Below are 20,860 nucleotides of genomic sequence, written 5' to 3' on the forward strand. Positions count from 1 at the left end.
ATGTGATAGAATAAAGTGGTATCATTGTACAAGCAGAGACGAACGTCACAAGCAGAAATGTTTTCACTGCTTTGTGGTCATATTTTCTGTTCTGACGGCGGTATCCATATGGCGTCTGATACTGTTTTTCTGTCTTTAGATTCATTTTTACTATGTTTATAATCCGACAATAAATTAATAACATTATAAATATTGGCAGTACAGTAAATACCATAACACCAATAGAGACATGTACAATACGACCAAAAATCAGATTTTGAATTGTTTCACAAATACTGTGATTATTTTCTTTATCTCGTGTACTTGCTATTATCTTACTATTTGTGCGTACTTTAATGGGTATACAACGGCTATATATCGTTCAAAATTAACCAGCAGTAAAGACAGTGCTGTAGCGCTTAATATCTGAGCGGCAAGTATTGCTAAGCAGAGCTCTTGGCTTTCATTTTCTAATAAATGCATCAAAATATGTGGCAAACCAACAAAAACTCCTACTCCCAAATCTGCACAGGTAAGAGACGCTAACAACACTCTGGTAGATGATCTTAAATATTTTGCCTTCTTCAGGACGATAAGACAAAGTGAGTTACCAGCAACAATAAGACAAGTCACAATTGCATAGGTACATGAAATTATGTAATCCGTCGTTACATTATATAGCGATGCCGTTGTGTTATTCATGATCCGATTATATAATAATATCTTTCAACCAGCTAAAAGATCCAAGTACTTGTCCAGGTTCGATTTTAAATCTCGAAACTTTGCCTTAGATATGCAGATCCGCTCTATCAACTGAGGCCATTTGATCTCTACAAAGCCTTGGTCAGATGTCTCCATGTGCAGTGTACAACATGGTCTCCTTGTAGTTTGTATGTTGTGCAAACACTGAGAATTTAATAGATTCAACAGGTATGTATATCGATATGTAGATTTAATACAATCGTAATGAGATTGTTGATAGTTTATAAGAACATTTTAACTTACGTCTCACGACTATATTATTCAGAGATGTGGTAGCCTGCGGTTTTACATCCACAAGCCTTCGGAGCCACTGGTTTATTCCGTGGTCGTCACATGACTTGACGATGTTGTCATAGCTGAGAGGGAGGATGTGCCGGCCCTGGTCCCGGTTCAGGTTGCAGTTTCGTCTCTTGATGTGAATGGCTACGCGCCAGTCACTTTCGCGGTCCAGAACGCGGAGAATGTTGATGATAAAATATCTAATGATATTAACGAGCTAAGTATTATGTTATAATAGTAGGATTTGTCCAAACCCAGTATGTGGCGCTTGTTCGCAAGACGTCAATTACACAATTCGAGGGGGCATGCAAACTGGACAGAATCTACGACCAAATCATCTCAAAACGGCAACCTACAAAAGTGGCGACGTCATCACAGCCACCTAGGACTGCTGACATCTAGAAACACCACTTACAGTCATTGCAGAGTGTACAAGGTTCCTGATTGGAACTGAAATATTTCGAGTGAGTACTTCAATTTTTTGGATCTGTAACCAGAACCTCATTTAATTAATTGACTTTTAAACGATCCTGATGAATCTCATCAATAATGTTTTGTATTGTATCTTTTAAAAAAATGAAGATATAGTACATGGCGCTATGGGTTTGGGATTTTCTATCCTGGTCGATAGGCATCTTCAGAATGATGATGGTAGATCCTCACCACTTCCGGTTTGCCGGATCCTAACCGTAGATGGTGTATCAGCCAGTAGAGGATCATAAACGTGGCTCCTCTTTTCCTGATCCAGATGAATTCCTTTATGTGTCTTGAGTTGGGGTCACACTCTTTGCAAAGGATTTTCGCATTGTCCCAATTAATGATGTGGTTTTGTTGCACAGCGTGATCTGCTATGGCTGATTTTGACTGTTCACTAGTTGATTGTTTGCGCGTTTGGCGAGTAAAGTTTTGCTTAGTCTTGGACACCCTTATTGGTCACGAGATTTGTTGTCACTGAGTTTGAGCCCCATACAGATGTCCAGAAAATGCAATTGTAAGATTTTACACACAGCTGGCTTTTGACTTTTGCCCTCTATGTGTTCTTTTGGCGGATTTCCGTCAGCAAACGTATTTTCGTTGCGGTCTAGAGCACATGTGTATGTTTAACAGACAGTACGTGAAAACACATAATTCTTACACAACGTTAAAGGTGTGAGTTCCAAGTAGTAAGTTCCAAATAGTTTGGAAGTGTAGCATTTGGGCAACCAAAAGTGGCAACCATGGGGTTGTTCTCTGCAATCTTTGTCTTTCTAAACGTACTAGTTTTGGCACTTGCAGATAATTATTTGATAGTTTTCCCACCAGAAACAGGAAGCCATACCATTGCCCTGACAGCAGCAGCTACAGCAATGCTTGAACGTAACCACACAGTGACTCTTATTGTAGCCGAGGATTTTACAGACAACGTGAGAAAACGTATGCAGACGAATGATAAGTACACTTTAGAAAGCTTCAAATCATCAGCAACTGTGTCATTGTTTAGTGATATTCAGAAAAGTATGACAGGGCACGCTTTCAAAGGAGAGTACTTTGAGATGATAAAAGTTATGCCTCGATTGATAAATCTGCGATGACTTATTTGCCGACCAACAGCTTGTTAAAAAACTTGAACAGGAGCAGTTTGATTTGGTGTTTGTACACGCTGTGATGGCTTGTCCCGTGCTGTTAGCACAGCATCTTGATGTACCGTTTGTTTCTGTTATTCCCTATATACCTCCTTCTATGTTACTTCGACTGAATGCCAACCCCGTTAACCCAGCCGTTAATCCAGAGATGCCAACGGGATTTTCAGATAGAATGACATTTCTGCAGCGAGTCAAAAATACAATTTTTTCAGGCATTCAATGGATGATGGTAGATACACCTTTCAAAGGTTTTGATGAGTTGAAACACAAATATAACATCAAACCGGAGATGTCTACGTTGGAATGTGTAACCCATGCTGAGATTGTGTTTGTGTTTAGCCATTTTACGTTAGATTTTCCTCGAGCTTATCAACCTAATGTTGTATCCGTCGGTGGACTATCAGCGACTACTCCAAAACAACTACCTAAAGTAAGTCAGCTCACATACACTAATCACATACTTAGTATTTGGTTATTAAGGGATCACTTCCGGTATACGAAATACCTTTAAAATGCTTCTTCTCCCAAAAATTACGTATGACAGTGACACCACTTGCACACATGCATTGTTATTAAACAGTGTCTATGAGGTGTACACAAATTTGGGGTCAAAGGTCATTAAGGGGTCAGTTCCGGTATAAATCGAAATACCCACACAAATTTTATTAGCTAAGGAAAACACAAGACAGTAACGGTATGTTCACACAAGAATTGTGGTTACCCAGTTTATACGTAATATTTTTGCGGGGTCAAAGGTGATTAATGGGTCACTTCCGGTGTTAAACAAAATACCTTCACAAATACCTGGCGGCAGTGCATGCTCGCGGCGACATATCTAGTTCTTTCTTTCTGTCTTTCTTCTGTCAACATTTCAACGAGCCATCGTAGCCATATGCTTTAGGCCAGTTTGACCGTATTTGGTCACAATCACCATTGGGTGGGGGGCACAAATGTCACTCGGGGTCAAAGGTCAACCGAAAAGTATTATGGTCAAAAATGTGATTTTCCAGTAAAAATGCTTCGTCTGTCAAATATTAAATAGCACAATGATGTCATTTGCACATATGCGTTGGCTATACCACACGCCTATAACTTGTACACAGAATTGGGGTCAAAGGTCATTAAGGGGGTAACATTTTAAAATTGCATTATCTGGACATCTGTAAGGGGTATGGGGCTCAAACTCGGTGACAATAAATCTCATGACCAGTGGAACATTTTGCAGGGGTCAGGTCAAAGGTCATGCAGAGGTTAAATTTTAGAAATTGTTTTTCTACATCATCCTCCCTACTGTAGCCCATGACCACCATATTTATACACAGTGTTTGGATATCATTGCTTGTGGTGTCATCTATTTCAATTGGATACCTATGGATTGATCAGTCTAATCCTCTTGACTGTACACTGAACCCATGTATTGATCAGATTAATCCACTTCAGAGTACTCATCCTATTGATGGACTAATTAGCTACAGGACAATCACAATGTGTTATAGTAGGAGTGATATCTTATCATGTAATAGTGGTAACTCTACTAGACTTGATCAAGCCGTTTGGAATAATATCAAGTCACTTGGTATTAATTCACACAAGCCAACCAGAAGGGGAAAAAAGAAGAAATTACCAGCTACTGTACATTCTGTGTTACAATCAAACTCATCACATTCTGCTTCCATTGACGCAAAACATGATCTATCCTTCTGCGTTTGGAATGCACGGTCCATCCGTAACAAAGTCACAATGTATTTGGACTTTATGCTCGAGCACGACATCGACTTCACGATTCTCACGGAAACATGGCTAAATGAGTCCGATCCCGTCGTCATAGCAGATCTAACGCCTGCAGGTTACTCCTTCATAAGTGTACCACGCAATTCAGAAAACTATGGTGGAGGTATTGGGGCTTTATTTAAAGATGACCTGAAATTACAGCTCATTCCTACAGGTCATCACTTCACCACCTTTGAGCACGCATGCTTTACCAACATAAGTAAAAGCGTGTATTTCATTGCTGTGTACAGGCCCTATCCATCCCCAGTCAATGGCTTCAAAACATCCACTTTCTTGGATGAATTTGATACTTTCATAGGAGGCTTTGTGAACACTCTCAACCGTAAAGTTGTATTGGTGGGTGACTTCAACATACACGTTAATAACCCGACAAAATCAGATGTGTCCAATTTTATGACTACACTCGGCAATTCAGGTTTTGAGCAACACGTTACATTCCCAACACATCGATCTGGGAATACATTAGATCTTGTTATCTCACGTCCTGAAGACAATCTCATCAAGGACTGCATCCAAGAATCAATGCTTTCTGACCATCATGTTGTTTATTGCTTGATCGCAATGTCAAAGCCAAAATATCAGAAAACCGAGTTTGTCACACGCAATTTCAAAGATATTGATCTCAAATCCTTCCATGATGATCTTATCTCTGACTTTGATTCTCAAAGTGACACTGTCAATGATCTTGTTGAACTCTACAATAACACCATAAAGAACACTCTTGATAAGCATGCTCCTACCACTGTCCGATCTCGTACCAATAGACCACATCAGCCTTGGTACAATACTGATATCCATGTTGCCCGTCGCCTCCGCCGCAAATACGAGCGTAAATGGAGGACAACCGGCCTTGAAATTCACCGTCAGATCTACATTGACCAAAGAAAGCTGGTTAATGAAATGATAGACAAAGCCAAAAAGGAGCATTACAGATCGGAATTTGAACAAGCTGACTCTAAGACAATGTTCAAGAAAGTAAATTCCCTCCTCGGTAAAGGCACAAAAATACTGCCTGCACATGAATCTGCACAAGATCTCAGTAATGACTTTGCCACCTTCTTTACTGATAAAGTCAACATAATCTACGAAGGCATTGAAAAAGAACTTGAGAATGCCAATGTTGCTAGTGATGTAGCTCCGTCCTCACCTGTTGATTGTAGTTTTCATGAATTCAACCCAGTGAGTGAAGAAGAAATCTTAGCTCATATCAACAAAGCACCATCAAAAACTTGTCTTCTGGACCCGTTGCCAACATGGTTCATAAAACAAAACCCATCAATGTTTGTTCCAATGATCACCGAGGTTGTCAATACATCTCTCAGCTCTGGAGTGTTCCCATCCTCATTGAAGCACGCTGTCGTTGCTCCAATTATCAAAAAACAATCGCTGGACCCCAACGAGTTAAGAAACTATCGCCCAGTATCAAACATACCATTTGTGTCGAAAGTCATCGAAAACATGCTGTCAATAACATCAATGATTACATGACCAGAGAAAATCTACGTGAACCCTTACAGTCGGCTTACAGGACTTCACACAGTACTGAGTCGGCCCTGCTGAAAGTTAAAGACGACATCATGCAGCATGTTTCTCAGCGCAGAGGTGTATTCCTAGTCCTTTTGGACTTAAGCGCAGCGTTTGACACTGTGAGCCACTCAATCTTGCTTGATCGCCTTCACCATGACATCGGTGTAACAGGGACTGCGCTGGAATGGTATAAATCTTACCTGTCGGAGAGAACATCATGTGTTTGTATTGATGGGGTGTTCTCCAACTCTCATGTTTTGAAGTATGGCCTACCTCAGGGGTCGATCGTGGGCCCACAGTCATTCACCATCTACTCTGTTCCCATTGGTCGCATAGTACGGCAGCACAGACTGCAATTCCATACGTATGCTGATGACATACAACTGTATTTGCCATTCAATCCATGTGACCCACAATCCATCACAACTTCGCTCTCGCAGCTCTCTTCGTGCATTTTTGACATCAAGTCATGGATGACGAAGAACATGCTCAAGCTCAATGAAGAGAAGACAGAGTTTTTTGTTGCTGTTCCTGAACATCTCAAGTGCAAGATGCCTCCTGTATCCTTGCAAGTTTGCGGTAAGACAATAACACCTTCTGAGAATGTCCGTAATCTGGGAGTTGTCTTTGACACTTCAATGACAATGTCTTCTCATATCACAAGTCTCTGCACCAGTCTCAACTATCAACTCAGAAATATATCGCGCATTCGCAAATATCTTGACTTTGATTCTTGTCACTCTGTCATCCGGGCTCTAGTTCTATCAAGACTCGATTACGGTAATGCTTTATTACTTGGCTCCAACAAAACTGACATCAAACGGCTCCAACGCATACAAAACTGGTCTGCGAAGTTAATTTGTGGTGCGCTGAAATTTGACCATGCCACGCCGTGCTTACAACAACTGCACTGGCTACCTGTCAAAGACCGTATAACATTTAAGATCATTGTACTCGTCTATAAGTGCCTCCATGGAGCTGCGCCCGACTATTTAGCATCTTGCCTGACTCTGTACCAGCCGCTACGAGCTAGTCTTCGTTCAGCTTCTGACATCACCCGGCTATCCGAACGCACTCCTACTAAAACACTCATATCTGCTCATAACCGGACTTTTACATATATCGCTCCGCACATCTGGAACAACTTACCAGCTGAAATCAGAAACTGTGACACACTCTCCATGTTCAAAAAATGTCTGAAAACACACTTGTATCCAAATGATGAATAATGTTTTTGCTTGTATTGTATAATATATATTTGCCATTTTCTCTTATTGCCGTTTTTCACTGGTTCATACTGCGCTTTGATCTTGATGTAACAGCGCTATATTAAATGTACTTTTGTATGTATGTATGTATGTATGTAGAAATGCATTCCCTGGACATGGGGCTCAAACTCAGTGGCAACAAATCTCATGACCAGGTGAACATCTTGCAGGGTTCAGGTCAAAGATCACATACAGGTCAAATTTCCTAAATGCATTTTCTGGACATCTGTAAGGGGTACGGGACTCAAACTCTAGTAAAGAGCCTCTACCACTACCCATAAATACACCAACAATTATGAGGTCCGATGAAAAGGTCAACTTGAGGTTACCTGAGGTCAAATGTCAAATGAGGTCACACTCTACAATTTGCCTGATTGGGCTTAAACTTGGTGTTTATTATTGATATGAGAAGAACATGAAAAGGTCAACGTCGGGTCACCCGAGGTCAAAGGTCAAATGTGAGTGGACACTACGAATGAGCCGTAAACTCGGCAAATTGTATTCTGAGTTACAGTGTAAAATGTGCGTGGGGCTATCTCAATTCGGTGCGACAAGAATCTCATCAAACACTGTTTAAACCAATCAATAATCTATTGCTGAAGAGGATAATAAGCTTCTACCTATTTCTATAGAATAGTTCTTGTCTTTGTTTGCTTTGGCTAAATCTTGTTCAAGTGGTGGATAACAAAGCATTGTATTTTGTCTAGGTATGTATAATCAACAATTAACAATGAGACGACATTCCTGAACCTCGTTGACTTGGGGATGATTTGAAATGACCGCCAATTATGACTGTTTGATATTTATTATCAGAAATGTGGAAAAAGAGACACATGTAAAACCGATAAAGGTACAATTCATTTAATCATGGCATTTGTTTTAACGTGTCTGTTATAGATTAATATTAAAATCGTATTATTAAGATTTAATTTAAATCTGGTCAACCAGACATACCTATTTTGACGGACGAACCGACGTTGCGACTGAAACCTTCAGTCTTCAGCTGGGTTGTGATGCAAATGACCTTGAGTACCGGACACTTCCGGTATTGATGACAATCGACGAGGAATGTCCTTTATGATCCTGTCCCAGCCGTGTGATAGTTTGGCCCGGACGTCTCCACCGCGGTTGAGGGATGGTTGCTCAGCCCTCACCCAGATTGCCTCTATCACTCCACGCTCAAACCTACGATGCTCGCGATCTAGGATTCGGACATCCTTGGTGTCATAATGGTGTCCGGTGGCTGTCAGATGTAAGAACACTGATGAGTCGTTTCCACTTGAGCTGGCTCTGCGATGTTGTAACATGCGATTGTGAAGAGGTTGGGCGGTTTCTCCTATGTAAGAGTCTTGACAGGCTTGCTCTTCAGAACAGCGGACCCCATAGACCACTCCACTGATCCTCCCCTTGGGCTGTTTGTCCTTGGGATGCACTAAAGACTGGTGGATAACAACCCAGCTGAAGACTGAAGGTTTCAGTCGGAACGTCGGTTCGTCCGTCAAAATAGGTATGTCTGGTTGACCAGATTTAAATTAAATCTTAATTTCAACATACCCAGATGAATGATCTACACAGTTTGATTAAAATCATGTGTTTTCAACTCTGATTTTCTTTGTCCACAGGATTTAGAAGATTTTATGCAGAGTTCTGGAGATGCTGGTGTTATCATCTTTTCAATGGGTTCTTATGTCAACACAATGGAGACAGAGATGGCAGATATGTTTGCTCACGCATTTGCCAAATTACCCCAGAAAGTCATCTGGAAATCGGCTGGTCAAGCGCCAAGCTTTATACCGCCAAACGTGAAGATGTCAAAATGGCTGCCTCAAAATGATATCCTTGGTAAGAAAAAGATGATGGTATAAACTCAATACAAAGTTATACTCTCCTGGTGGATATGAGATACAACGCTAATGAGAATTCCACACTACAAGTACAACCACATAATATTACATGTAATGACCTTACAAACAGTTACATTTTCAAACAATATTACAATATAGTATGATACTTATTTTTTACTAGACTTGACATGTTTCCAAATTTGGTTAAGAACCACACCAAAGTACCTTCTCGTCTTAAAGTAATTTCTCTTCTCCCATGTGTTAACCATTACTTACAAGGCTTCTAGTCACTATTTCATTTTACGAACATGTCAAATCGGGGGTCAAATTGTTTTGTATTAACTTTTAAAAACTAGAAAACTAAAAAAAACTAAAAAATATCTAGGAACCGGTTTATTATTATTATTATTATTTTAATTAGACATTTTTTGACCATTTTTGGTGCAAATGTCTCAAATTTGGTTGTTGTTTTTTTAAATTGAAAAAAACCGATTCCTAGATATTTTATAGAATTTAGAAAAATAAAAAAAATTCTTGGCCCAAAAATTTATGAAATCTTTGCCATTCTGAAAATGTATACTATTACTTTTAAATTCTTTTGACCAATAATGTAGCAGTTATGAGGCCCAAAAGACCAACCTTAAGGGCTGGGGTATGAACGTTTGGACAGTATTTATTTTGGGACATCAGAGCACATCAGACATATCGAATTGCATTCTGAATACGAAGAATGTCATTCTGATATCAAATAATTTTGATTTTTGAAATTCGCAATTTAATACACATTTTATGGCAAATCATTCAAAATTGATATTTTTGATATTTAACAGTACTTGAAGTCAACTTTATAAATCTGATGATTTATACTTAAAGTGTATGTATGTAGGTGGGATGAAAAGCCGACGATCAATTGAAAATTTTGACCTTTCGTATTGAAGATATGGATTTTTTCCCCAAAACAAAAAAAAATTAGGTCTTTCCATATCTTCAATATGAAAGGTCAAAATTTTCAATTGACCGTCGGCTTTTCCTCCCTGCTACATACACTTTAAGAATATATCATTAGATTTATATAATTTACTTCGAGGACTGTTATATATCAAAATTTGAAAAATATCAAATTTTTATAATTTGTCATAAAATTTGTATTATATTGTGATTTTCAAAAATGAAAATTATTTGATATCAGAAAGACATGCTTCGTATTCAGAATGCAATTCGATAGGTCCGAGGTGCTCTCATGTCTCACAAAAAATACTGTCGAAACGCAATAAACGCTCATTTTAGATCCCTTAAGCACTTAAGAAACCTTTTTGACTGGTCTTGATGTGATGAGATTCTTGTTATGGATAAACCTGATGAATTTATTCAAGGAACTTTAGCACTTAAAAACAAAGGTATCATTAAATCGCAGAGGGGTGTAAAGTTTTTCAAACTAGGCCCTCTTACATCCCCAACTATCAGTGATTATAATTGTTGTCAATTTTTCCCCCTTCTTACGCGATCATCTTAATGGGCTGGGTTGAAGAGAAACTCTTTAATGAGGCCAACTTCAAGCCACTCACAGATAATTATATTGATAACGTTTTGATCATTTGGTCTCACAATATTAAAACCTTTACTTTTATTATTCTTTCATCAAATATGCTGACAAGATTCACAGTCAAGTGATGAGACATTGGTTGAAAATCAAATCAAATCAAATCAAATCAATCAATCTTTATTTCATTCAAAATACAACAATACAATCACAGCAAAACAACACATTTGAACCTTAGCCTAAATTTCTTAATTTGTCTAATAAAATACAATTACATACATACAAACACCCCCCCCCCACCCTCTTTCATACATTCATGTAGAACGAACTAAGCAGGAAAAAAATGAGGAATAAAGAACATGCAGAATATAAGTGTAAGACAAATTAGGATTTCATAACATTTGCTCACGTATATCGCACAAGAAAGCTGACATTTTGTGAATATAGTATAAATTAATCAGTTTGTATATTTTGCTCATACATATAAGGTTGAAAGTGGTGTCATTTCTATCACATAATGTATAAGATGTCAAAATATGTGTTTTTAATGATTTGTAACCTGTACAGTACAAATGGCAGCCATTTTGAAGTTTTTAAGGTTCAAAAAGTGATCAAACTTGAATGAATGAAGTTTGTGTATTTTGCTTACATCTACTGGATTCATTTTAGGTGAATATTCAAACATTTGCTTCACATGAAGATGCCAGAACAAGTTTTTATAATGATTTCTTGTACACTGGTGATTTGGGGCGCCAACTTGGATTTAAGAAAAAAATTGTTTGTATTATCCCAAGTAACATATGTGCTAAGTTTGGTTCTGGTAGGAAGTTGCAGTAGCGTTTTTTTGGGATGTACCAGCCTATTTGTTCCGTCAAGTTACCACCCTAAACACAAAACTAGAAACTTCTTTTGTTCTTCTTGGTGTACTCCAAAGCCTCGGCCCTGCCCTCGGAACCTTGTTAGCTTGATCAGTCTTTGTTGTCTGAGCAATGCCGGCGATAGCTCTAGTAAAGAGCCTCTGCCACTACCCATAAATACACCAGCAATTGTGAGGTCTGTTATACTACCATATCAAGAAGCAACCTCACTAACGCGCCTCGATGTCGGCGCTACCCGCCTCTCTTGTTTGGATATCGCAATCAGAGGGAACTGATCAAGTTCTATGCCGACGAAGGCGAAGCGCTTGGCTAATATGGGATGTTTCGGTAATAAGAGTAGAGAAGGCGGTTTGTTTGCACTGGGTGCCACCATCTTGTGTGGACAGACAATTATTTTATATGGTGCTGCAAATTATTTCTCTTGTTAATACTTTCCATCCTGATGTACGCCACCAATTTTGTCAAGTTACTACAGTGCAACAGAGCATTAATGCCCAAAATTTAATACTTTCCATCCTGATGTACGCCACCAATTTTGTCAAGTTACTACAGTGCAACAGAGCATTAATGCCCAAAATTTAAAAGCTATATAATTTATGAACAATATACACTACACATAAAAAATACTACATGGGATTTTCAACATATAAGAATCCTAACAATCAAGTACCAACATGCACAGTTTTGTCCTTATATCACTTTTGGGTTTTTAACAAAATGTTATCAAACCTCTACTGTGATTGGCAGCTGCATAATGCATCTATTTGATAGCTGATAATGCCCAGCCATTCAGCAAGTTGCTACTTAATGGCCTTGATAGGCTTGAATGAGCACTGTCATCTGCTACAAAACCATCACACTCAAGGACCTGGTCATTCCATAATGCTGCAGGGAACACAGTACTTTGACAATAGGATGAAAGACTCATTATTGATTAGGCGCGGATTTTAAAAGAACAGCTCCTGTGCGTGTATAGCCAACAATTGGAATAGAATGTTTGGAATTTTGTAACTAAAATACTAAATGCATTTTGCAAAATGTGCTCTGACAAATCTATAAAGCATTTCATTAGCTTTAATTTGACATATTGCTTGACATGTTTGGAATTATGGTAAATCATAAAAAATATTTATTATCGCAAATTAATTAATCAATATTATGTCCATGAATTTAAAAAAAAATACAAATATGCAATTTCTCTCTGACAGAATTGTAGGATTTGACAAGAGTCAATCTTTCCCGTAAGTTTGATTTTTATAACATATTTACATTTGACGAAAAAAAAAATTCATTTTTTTCATACATTTCTTTTTATTATGCTAATTATATGAAAATGAACGAAAACGTGTCAAATTTTGCAACCTTATTAAAGATCAGAGTTTGATAAAAAATATGTTGTAAGTGACATCTTTCACTTTAATCTAGATTTTAAATTATGTGTCAATCTGTCCAAAATTCAGTTTTGGGCATTTATGCTCTGTTGCACTGTATATTTGGGGGTATTTTCCCATTGATAGACCATGCAAAATTATACTAAATCTACTTAACTTTGCTTTATACTTCTCCTCATAACTTCTTTACTAGATGGATGCACCTACATAGAACATGAGTTTAATGAGTTCTCTCAAATAAGATTGCCGGTTGTTGAAATCTGGTACTTGATGCAACAAACAACCGGTATACATGTGTATATATAATATATATAATAATATATAATATATAATAATAATAATATATAATAATAATAATAATAATAATAATAATAATAATAATAATAATAATAATAATATAATATATATAATATAATATATAATATATAATATAATATATATAATATAATATATATAATATATAATATATAGTATATATATTATATATATATAGGATTCAGTAAATGGGGGTACCCGGCATAACATACTTAGCAGCTCTCCGCCAATGTTGACGTAGAAAATGATCGTTGAATGTTGCCCTTATTTTATAAATGCACAGGTCATTCAAAAACCATTGCAATGATCTATCACTGTGGACTCAACGGTGTTTTTGAAGCAATACATCACGCTGTTCCTCTCATATGTATACCTATTCTGGTCGACCAATGGGATAACGCTAAACGACTTGAAGTAAAAGGAGTTGGTTTACAATTGGAGCTATTTACATTGACCAGTGACAAACTAATTGAAGCTGTGGAAACCATTGTTACTGACAAAAGGTTAGTTTATTTACATTATTTGTATTCCTTGTAGTACAGGGCGCAATTGGGTGATTTATGGGTTAGCATCTAGTGTTCCTACATTGGTGGAACTAATGTTATTTTGGCATCCTTACACCTCAAAGGATACAACTAGAATTGGTTCCATTTTTTTCTATGCCCCTATACTTCCCACGAGGGTCGAAGGTCATAATGGGGACATGTTTTGAAATATCTGTTCTATCATGCTGTAATATACTTCAAATTGTTCTTCACATTGATAGGAATAAAATTGTCATATTGCACTAGGGTGTTTAGTTCAGGAGTTATAAAGTAAATAAGGTCAAATGTCAAATATCTCATCCACAGATGCCACATTTTTGAAATGCACAGATTTATTTGAGAAATTTATAACCTCAGAATCAGATAAAATATTTTGGTCAGATGTTATGTTTGTACATGCACTTAAATTGAATGTGTTTTGGATTTCTTATGTTAAGGAGTGTAATTTGAGACCAGTTTCAATGAAATCGGACCATTTTAAAACCAGTTTGACCTCTGTGCATACTGTACTTAATGTTTATTTTCCTATACACAATACACAGTGCTCTCACCATTGACGCGTGACCTCTACAAACAGTGTATGTTATAGGTATAGGGCATTGCCTATAACGTCACTGTATGAAAAATAACCGGCCAATATTGTTTGTACTCTCTTGAATTCTAGATATATAGTTTTGTAACATGTCCGAAATTTTTAGCTAATTTAGATGTTTGGAAATATTCGCACTTTGGTGTTTTAGTAAGGAAGGACACGCATAGCCTGCAAAATTCCCTGTGTAAATCGAGTGCAACTTTTAGTGACTATCACTCACTTGTGAACCGCTCTCTTCCGAAGGGCATTTAAGCTAAACCACTTGACGGATATTTTTTGTACCTGCTGTCAATCACGAATAATGTATATATTTACATGTAGGCTAAAAACTGAGTAGTTGGGGCATCTGCAAATGTTCGTACCTCCCTGATATGTAAGTGACAAATAACAGCAAAAACAACTCCCATATCTGTCCATAACTTTGGTCAGTGGAGCGAGCCAGGGGATTTCAAGTGGGTATATCGTCTGAATATCGAATCAATACACGTGCAGATACACGTGTATTGGTTTAGTCTGTACAATATAATTATATACCCGACGTAGTCGCTGTGTGGGGCCGGAATTCATGAACCGACGGTCGCGACTGTATATTACTAGTCGTCGGTACATGAACACCCTGTCGTGTGTAGTGACAGTCCAGGGAATAACCATACTATTTAAAAAAAACCCATTCTATAGTCTTTTGTGCTTCCTCGAGACAGTGACGTCAGATTTTGGTCCAAATCTGGCTGATGTATTACCACTTACATCGTCGTTATTATGCAATTGAATATTCATTTGATGATTTTAATGATACGATATCGACGATGACGGTAATAATATGGATAAAACTTCCATGTCAATAGGCCAATAACATTATTTCTTGTGTTTTTTCCTCCAGTTACCAAACCAACATGTCTCGCATATCAGCCATCTTTCACGACGAGCCTCTACCTGCCCCTCAACGCGTTGTTTATTGGATGGAGAAAGTCGTCCGACATGGAGGAATGTCGCATTTACGTACATCGGCATTCGATCTCAATTCTATTCAATACAATTTACTGGATGTCATAGCTTTTATAGCACTTATTGCGATCATTGTAATTTCTTTAGCAATCTATATAAGCATTTTATTGTGTAGATGTTTATTCGGGTGCAGCAAGGCAAGTAACAAACAAAAAGAAGAGTAAATTAATAATTGTCCTTGATAATGTCCGAGTCATGTTGCCAAATCTTCTCTTCACAAATGTCATCAAAATAAATTAGGTATTTCAAAGCGTCATCAACATAAATTTAGGTATTTCAAAAATGTTATCGAAAAATATAGCAAAATTATATGTCATATACTGTCAAGAGATCATTCATTTTAAGGGACCATAAAGATTGAAAATATTGACCCTAATCTTAAAATACTCGCTCTGTTCAATTCATCTGTCTCATCAAAGCTACACTGTGTCATCGCCCCGATATCTTCATGGCAGACATCGCCATGATGGTAGCTTGAATCCTCTTCTTCTTCAAAGGTCACGCATGGCCATTTTGTTTCGACCTGTTGAATAGTTTTGAGACACATAATGGGCCGAGGGACATCCGACTAGGTTACATACCACTAATAGGCCTGGGCGATACATGGAAATACGACGAGTAACTATTTGTTTGCATGGCATCTGAAAAGACTGCATTAAAATCGCTGAAATTGATCAAGTTATATAGCCAAAAAGGTACTTTTTAGGGTTTGATGCTTCAAAATGGTATGTTTTCTCTCATTATATGACATTTTTGTTGGAGATCTAACAAAATTCATACGCACGGCTTCGGTTTTTAGTAAATATTCGCCCTACCATATTGTAACTTTCAGCTTCGAGGGCGCACTGCCATTTTAAGGTGTCTAAGGTTCAGTGCGTTCAAACAAGAAAAGTCTCAGGTCAACCTATGTTGAGTTTTTGATCATTTGGCATCTAAATCATATAGTTTCAACTGATATTAGTGGCATTTATAACTGTGAGAGTTCTGAATATGAGAAAATTCAGCACGTATTGAAACCCGTGTAATACATAATTAGTGGTGTTGAACCACTAAGGGTATAGACAATAGATAGTAGGTTGCATCCACTAGTTCATCAACAGACACGCATGGCCATTTGTTCCGACCTGTTTAATAGCTTGGTCACTGACCTCTGTAAATGTCAGTGAGCTTGGCACGTCATCTGCATCAGACTGCCTCCACCAGTGGTCCACATTGCGCTTGTAACATGATGTTTCGTTTCCCCGATTGTTTTCGAATGAGGGCAACTGTCGGGTTTTTTGTTTTTGTTTTGTTTTTTTTTTGTTTTGTACATATAAAATCTGAATTTTTGTCAGTTTTAATTTCAAAATGCACGGTTGTTTGTCAATACACACGCTAACGACTATCATGTTCTTTCAACACATATATTCAAGTGCAAGCCTTACAATTCTTCAGAAAGCAAAATTACGGGAGATATTCATAATTTTCTACCCCGGTATCCAAAGATTTATCGTCTGAATATCAAATCGTGCATAGCAGATACACGTGTATTGATTTTGATTCCCTGGCTGTACAATATAATCATTAACCAGGCGTTGTTGGTGTGAGCCATAATCATGATAATGTACGATCTTATAATATGAAATTGTTAATATTTTTCACACCTCATTTTTTGGCATATTTGTAACGTTTACACATGTTCCAGCGTAGTTCTAAATGTAATGAGCCAAATTTGTTGTGATTGTAGGGCAACAGGGTAATTTTGACATTAAGTCCCGATATAACTTCATGTTAAACGGTCAAAATTGCCAGCAGGGTTTATTTCACTTTATCTTGTTAGTTCGGCTTAAAATGAACAGAAACCCTTCCTGGCAGGTATCAAATACATTATTTCAACATTTTGGGTGAAGAATAACAAAGTGCTAATTTGAGAAAATTCGTACATTATGGCTTTAAATATAAATCTATTGGTAATTCCGCACATTCAAGCACTTCAGTGGGGCCCTTCTATCAAATCTGGAACCAAACCAATATGTATTACACAATTTGTTACAAAGACTTGTTATTAATACGAAATATTTGAACTGATCCACTGGGACTTTTTTAATTCAAAATACCAACAAACGTGATTTGAATGACACCGTTTTTAACATGATTGTTGCGTCAAAATTCTGCCAATAATCTTTTAATTCAAAATTTCTCTCATCTCATTGGAAAAATTGAAACATCATGTGTTTGTTGTAAGTATCTCTGAAAGATATCCTAAACAAAAGAGAAAAGGGAAACAGGGAAAATTCTAATTTGCATAAAACAAAAATGGCCGCTTAAGCAGGGCTCAACTTTCAAAATTGGGCGATTCTGTGCCCGGTAAAATCCATAGCCTACCAATGTATTCCTCTCATTATTAGGATTCAGGAAAAAGTATAGTTTGACCCTTCTTCGCTGTACGGTTCTTGAATTATTAGGCTTAAGGGCGCACACCTCTAAATCACTCCGCGCACGATGTAATGTGGATGAGTTCCGGTAAAAACGAAATCTTTTTTGAGGTATTTTAGGCCTTTCTGTGGACTTGTAAGGAAAAAGAGAAGCATGTTATAGCTTAAATAAAAGTCTGAGACCTATAAACGAACTTGGATCCCATAAAAGTTGCATAATCCAATTTTTGAAAAAAGTAGGCCCTCGGATTGAGAAAATGACCAGAAACGGGTTTTCAGGGTAAAAACGGGTCGAAAATGGTCATGGTGCTGTTTAAACGCCCATATCATGAAATCTAATCGGAAGACTACCCGTACATTGAAACATATATTAAATTTTCATCGATTTGCAATCGATTGGTGGCATATTTATGTTCAATTTGTTGCCGAAAAGGTCTAAAATCGGGCAAAGAAAAGACGTGTTTTCACGTGTATTTCAATGGGACGCGCTATTGGTGGTGTGCGCCCTTATAAGGCATGATAGGCTTAATTGGCCCGAAGTAGGCTTTTTACAGGAATCATGTCAAAAACAGGACGGATATGTATAAAATTCCGATTTTGCGATCTGAATTAAAACTTTACAAGTCACTTAAAGATTTTAAAGTGTTTTATAGTGAAAATGTAATTTAAATTTCTTAATTAATATTGTTAAAGTTCATTAAAGTGATGAAAAAGTCAGCAAATTCGGCGTTCTGAGAGTTTTCATTAATTTAATATCATGATTAAATTTTAGCACGTGTCCTTAAAACGACTCAAATTTCAGGTTTTTTCGGGGGGGGGGGGCAAAATGATGCTTAATATAAAAATATGAATATGTAGAAAATGTTTAAACTTACTTTTATTACGTTTAAAGAAATAAAAATGCAAATATACCATTCAAAAGACGCTGATGCGAGTAACATTTTTGAAGAAAATGACCAAGACTGCTAGAATGGTCAAAACCCGGTCAAAATCATAAAAACTGTATATTTTCAGCATTGGACACATAACTTCAAACGTAATTTTTTCCAAATCTATTTATCCTAGAGCAATAAAATTTGACAATTTAATCCAAAATGTAATAAAGTTTGCAAATCTATAATGAAAAGAACCTACTTTACAAATGTGCATTATAAGGGCGCACACCTCTAAATCACTCCGCGCACGATGTAATGTGGATGAGTTCCGGTAAAAACGAAATCTTTTTTGAGGTATTTTAGGCCTTTCTGTGGACTTGTAAGGAAAAAGAGAAGCATGTTATAGCTTAAATAAAAGTCTGAGACCTATAAACGAACTTGGATCCCATAAAAGTTGCATAATCCAATTTTTGAAAAAAGTAGGCCCTCGGATTGAGAAAATGACCAGAAACGGGTTTTCAGGGTAAAACGGGTCGAAAATGGTCATGGTGCTGTTTAAACGCCCATATCATGAAATCTAATCGGAAGACTACCCGTACATTGAAACATATATTAAATTTTCATCGATTTGCAATCGATTGGTGGCATATTTATGTTCAATTTGTTGCCGAAAAGGTCTAAAATCGGGCAAAGAAAAGACGTGTTTTCACGTGTATTTCAATGGGACGCGCTATTGGTGGTGTGCGCCCTTAATGATCAGATGTCCAATTTTGGTCTCCATTATGGGGTAAAAAAATAAAAAATGCATTGATTTTGATCAAAATGGTCTCAAATTGTTCTGCTTGGAACAACATTTTAAACAAACAATAGTTTGCTGTATCTCAGGTGTTTTGTTACCTGGGTAATATCACAAAATAGGTCAAGGTTAACATGATTCAATGGGCTTTGAATCTTTCAAGGGTTTCAAAATATATTTCATTTGTTTTTTATTGTATTGTGAGAGAAATTATGAGGATTTGAAATAAGCATCTTGAAAAAGTGGATTCTTATGTTTGAGTTCTTGTGTTTTATATTGTATCATGAGGGAAATTATTAGGAATTGAAATAAACGTCTCAGAACATTATTATAATGCTTGGCTTTTTTATGAGGGTTTCAAAATCTATTTTGATATAAAATTGGATTGATTGAGCCCATATTGGTCGAGCTATGAGTTTTAAAAATATTGGACGAGACATATTCGAGTCCAATATTTTAAAACTCATAGCGAGACCAATAAATATTGGGCGTAAAGCATCCAATTTAATCATTATTATGTTTTGGATCCAATATTTTCACACACTTGGATTCATCAAAACATAATAATGGTTTATATTGTATTATGAGGGAAATTATGAGGCTTTGAAATAAGCATCTTGAAAAAGTGGATTATTATGTTTGACATTGTTTTATGAAGGTTTCAAAATCAATTTCTTTTGTTTCATATTGTATTATGAGGATTTGAAAAAAACGTCTCAAAATTATCCTTATGTTTGGCATTGTTTTATGAGGGTTTCAAAATCCACTTCGTTTGTTTTATATTCTTTTAAACTATAAAAAGTGAATTCTTATTATTTCCCTCATAATATAATAAAACAACGAGAAACAATTGTGAAATTCTCATAAAACAAAGTGTAACATGAGAATAAGTTTTTTGATATTGTATTTTATCAAAGGAAAATTATGAGTAATTGAATTAAACATCTCAAACAAACTTATTCTTTTGTTTGATTATTTTTATGAGGCTTTCAAAATCTATTTCTTTTGTTTCACATTGTATTATGGGGTTTTTATTACGGTGTACGGAAAGTAAATACCCCCTTGGTGCTGTATGGCAAATGCATTACTGGAGGCAAGATGTTTGTATACCATAACCACACAATCTAAGATGGTAACTGAAATGTTTTAGCATATCTCAGCGTTTACAGCATCAAATTTGATCAAATTTTCGCAATTTTACAGCAGTTTTCCCGAGGAGGTGAAATTTAAAGGTCTTTGGTGCTCAGCAGATGAAGTTCGAAATGGCTGACAAAATATGTTTTCTCAAACAAAAATGGGTTAAATCGGTATTAAGACAGCATTTAAACATGTCTTTGGAGGCTATGCAATTGAAACATTTGTACCTAAACTATGCCATTCATAGGTTTCGAATTCAAAATGGCGTCCATAATGAGGTCCAAAATGGCCAAGAATATG

The 20,860-nt window shown here is 36.8% G+C and overlaps 1 protein-coding gene across 1 annotated transcript; it reads left to right on the forward strand.

Moving 5' to 3' along the window:
• The first annotated feature begins 2,584 nt into the window (after positions 1–2,584).
• On the forward strand, positions 2,585–16,320 carry LOC140151516 (UDP-glucuronosyltransferase 2A3-like). Its single transcript, XM_072173883.1, has 4 exons — positions 2,585–3,072; positions 8,851–9,070; positions 13,480–13,699; positions 15,214–16,320. Exons 1-4 carry the CDS (start codon positions 2,665–2,667, stop codon positions 15,500–15,502), a joined length of 1,137 nt encoding a protein of 378 aa, XP_072029984.1. The 5' UTR covers positions 2,585–2,664; the 3' UTR covers positions 15,503–16,320.
• The last annotated feature ends 4,540 nt before the right edge of the window (positions 16,321–20,860 follow it).

This window comes from Amphiura filiformis, chromosome 4, assembly GCF_039555335.1.
Source record: "Amphiura filiformis chromosome 4, Afil_fr2py, whole genome shotgun sequence".
Taxonomy (NCBI): Eukaryota; Metazoa; Echinodermata; class Ophiuroidea; order Amphilepidida; family Amphiuridae; genus Amphiura; species Amphiura filiformis.

Excerpts from the sequence above, each read along its gene's own strand:
- LOC140151516 (XM_072173883.1), top strand. The coding sequence starts at position 2,665 with ATGGCTTGTCCCGTGCTGTTAGCACAGCATCTTGATGTACCGTTTGTT. Across the intron at positions 3,073-8,850 it reads CTCCAAAACAACTACCTAAA|GATTTAGAAGATTTTATGCA; the intron begins GTAAGTCAGCTC and ends CTTTGTCCACAG. Across the intron at positions 13,700-15,213 it reads ACCATTGTTACTGACAAAAG|TTACCAAACCAACATGTCTC; the intron begins GTTAGTTTATTT and ends TTTTTCCTCCAG.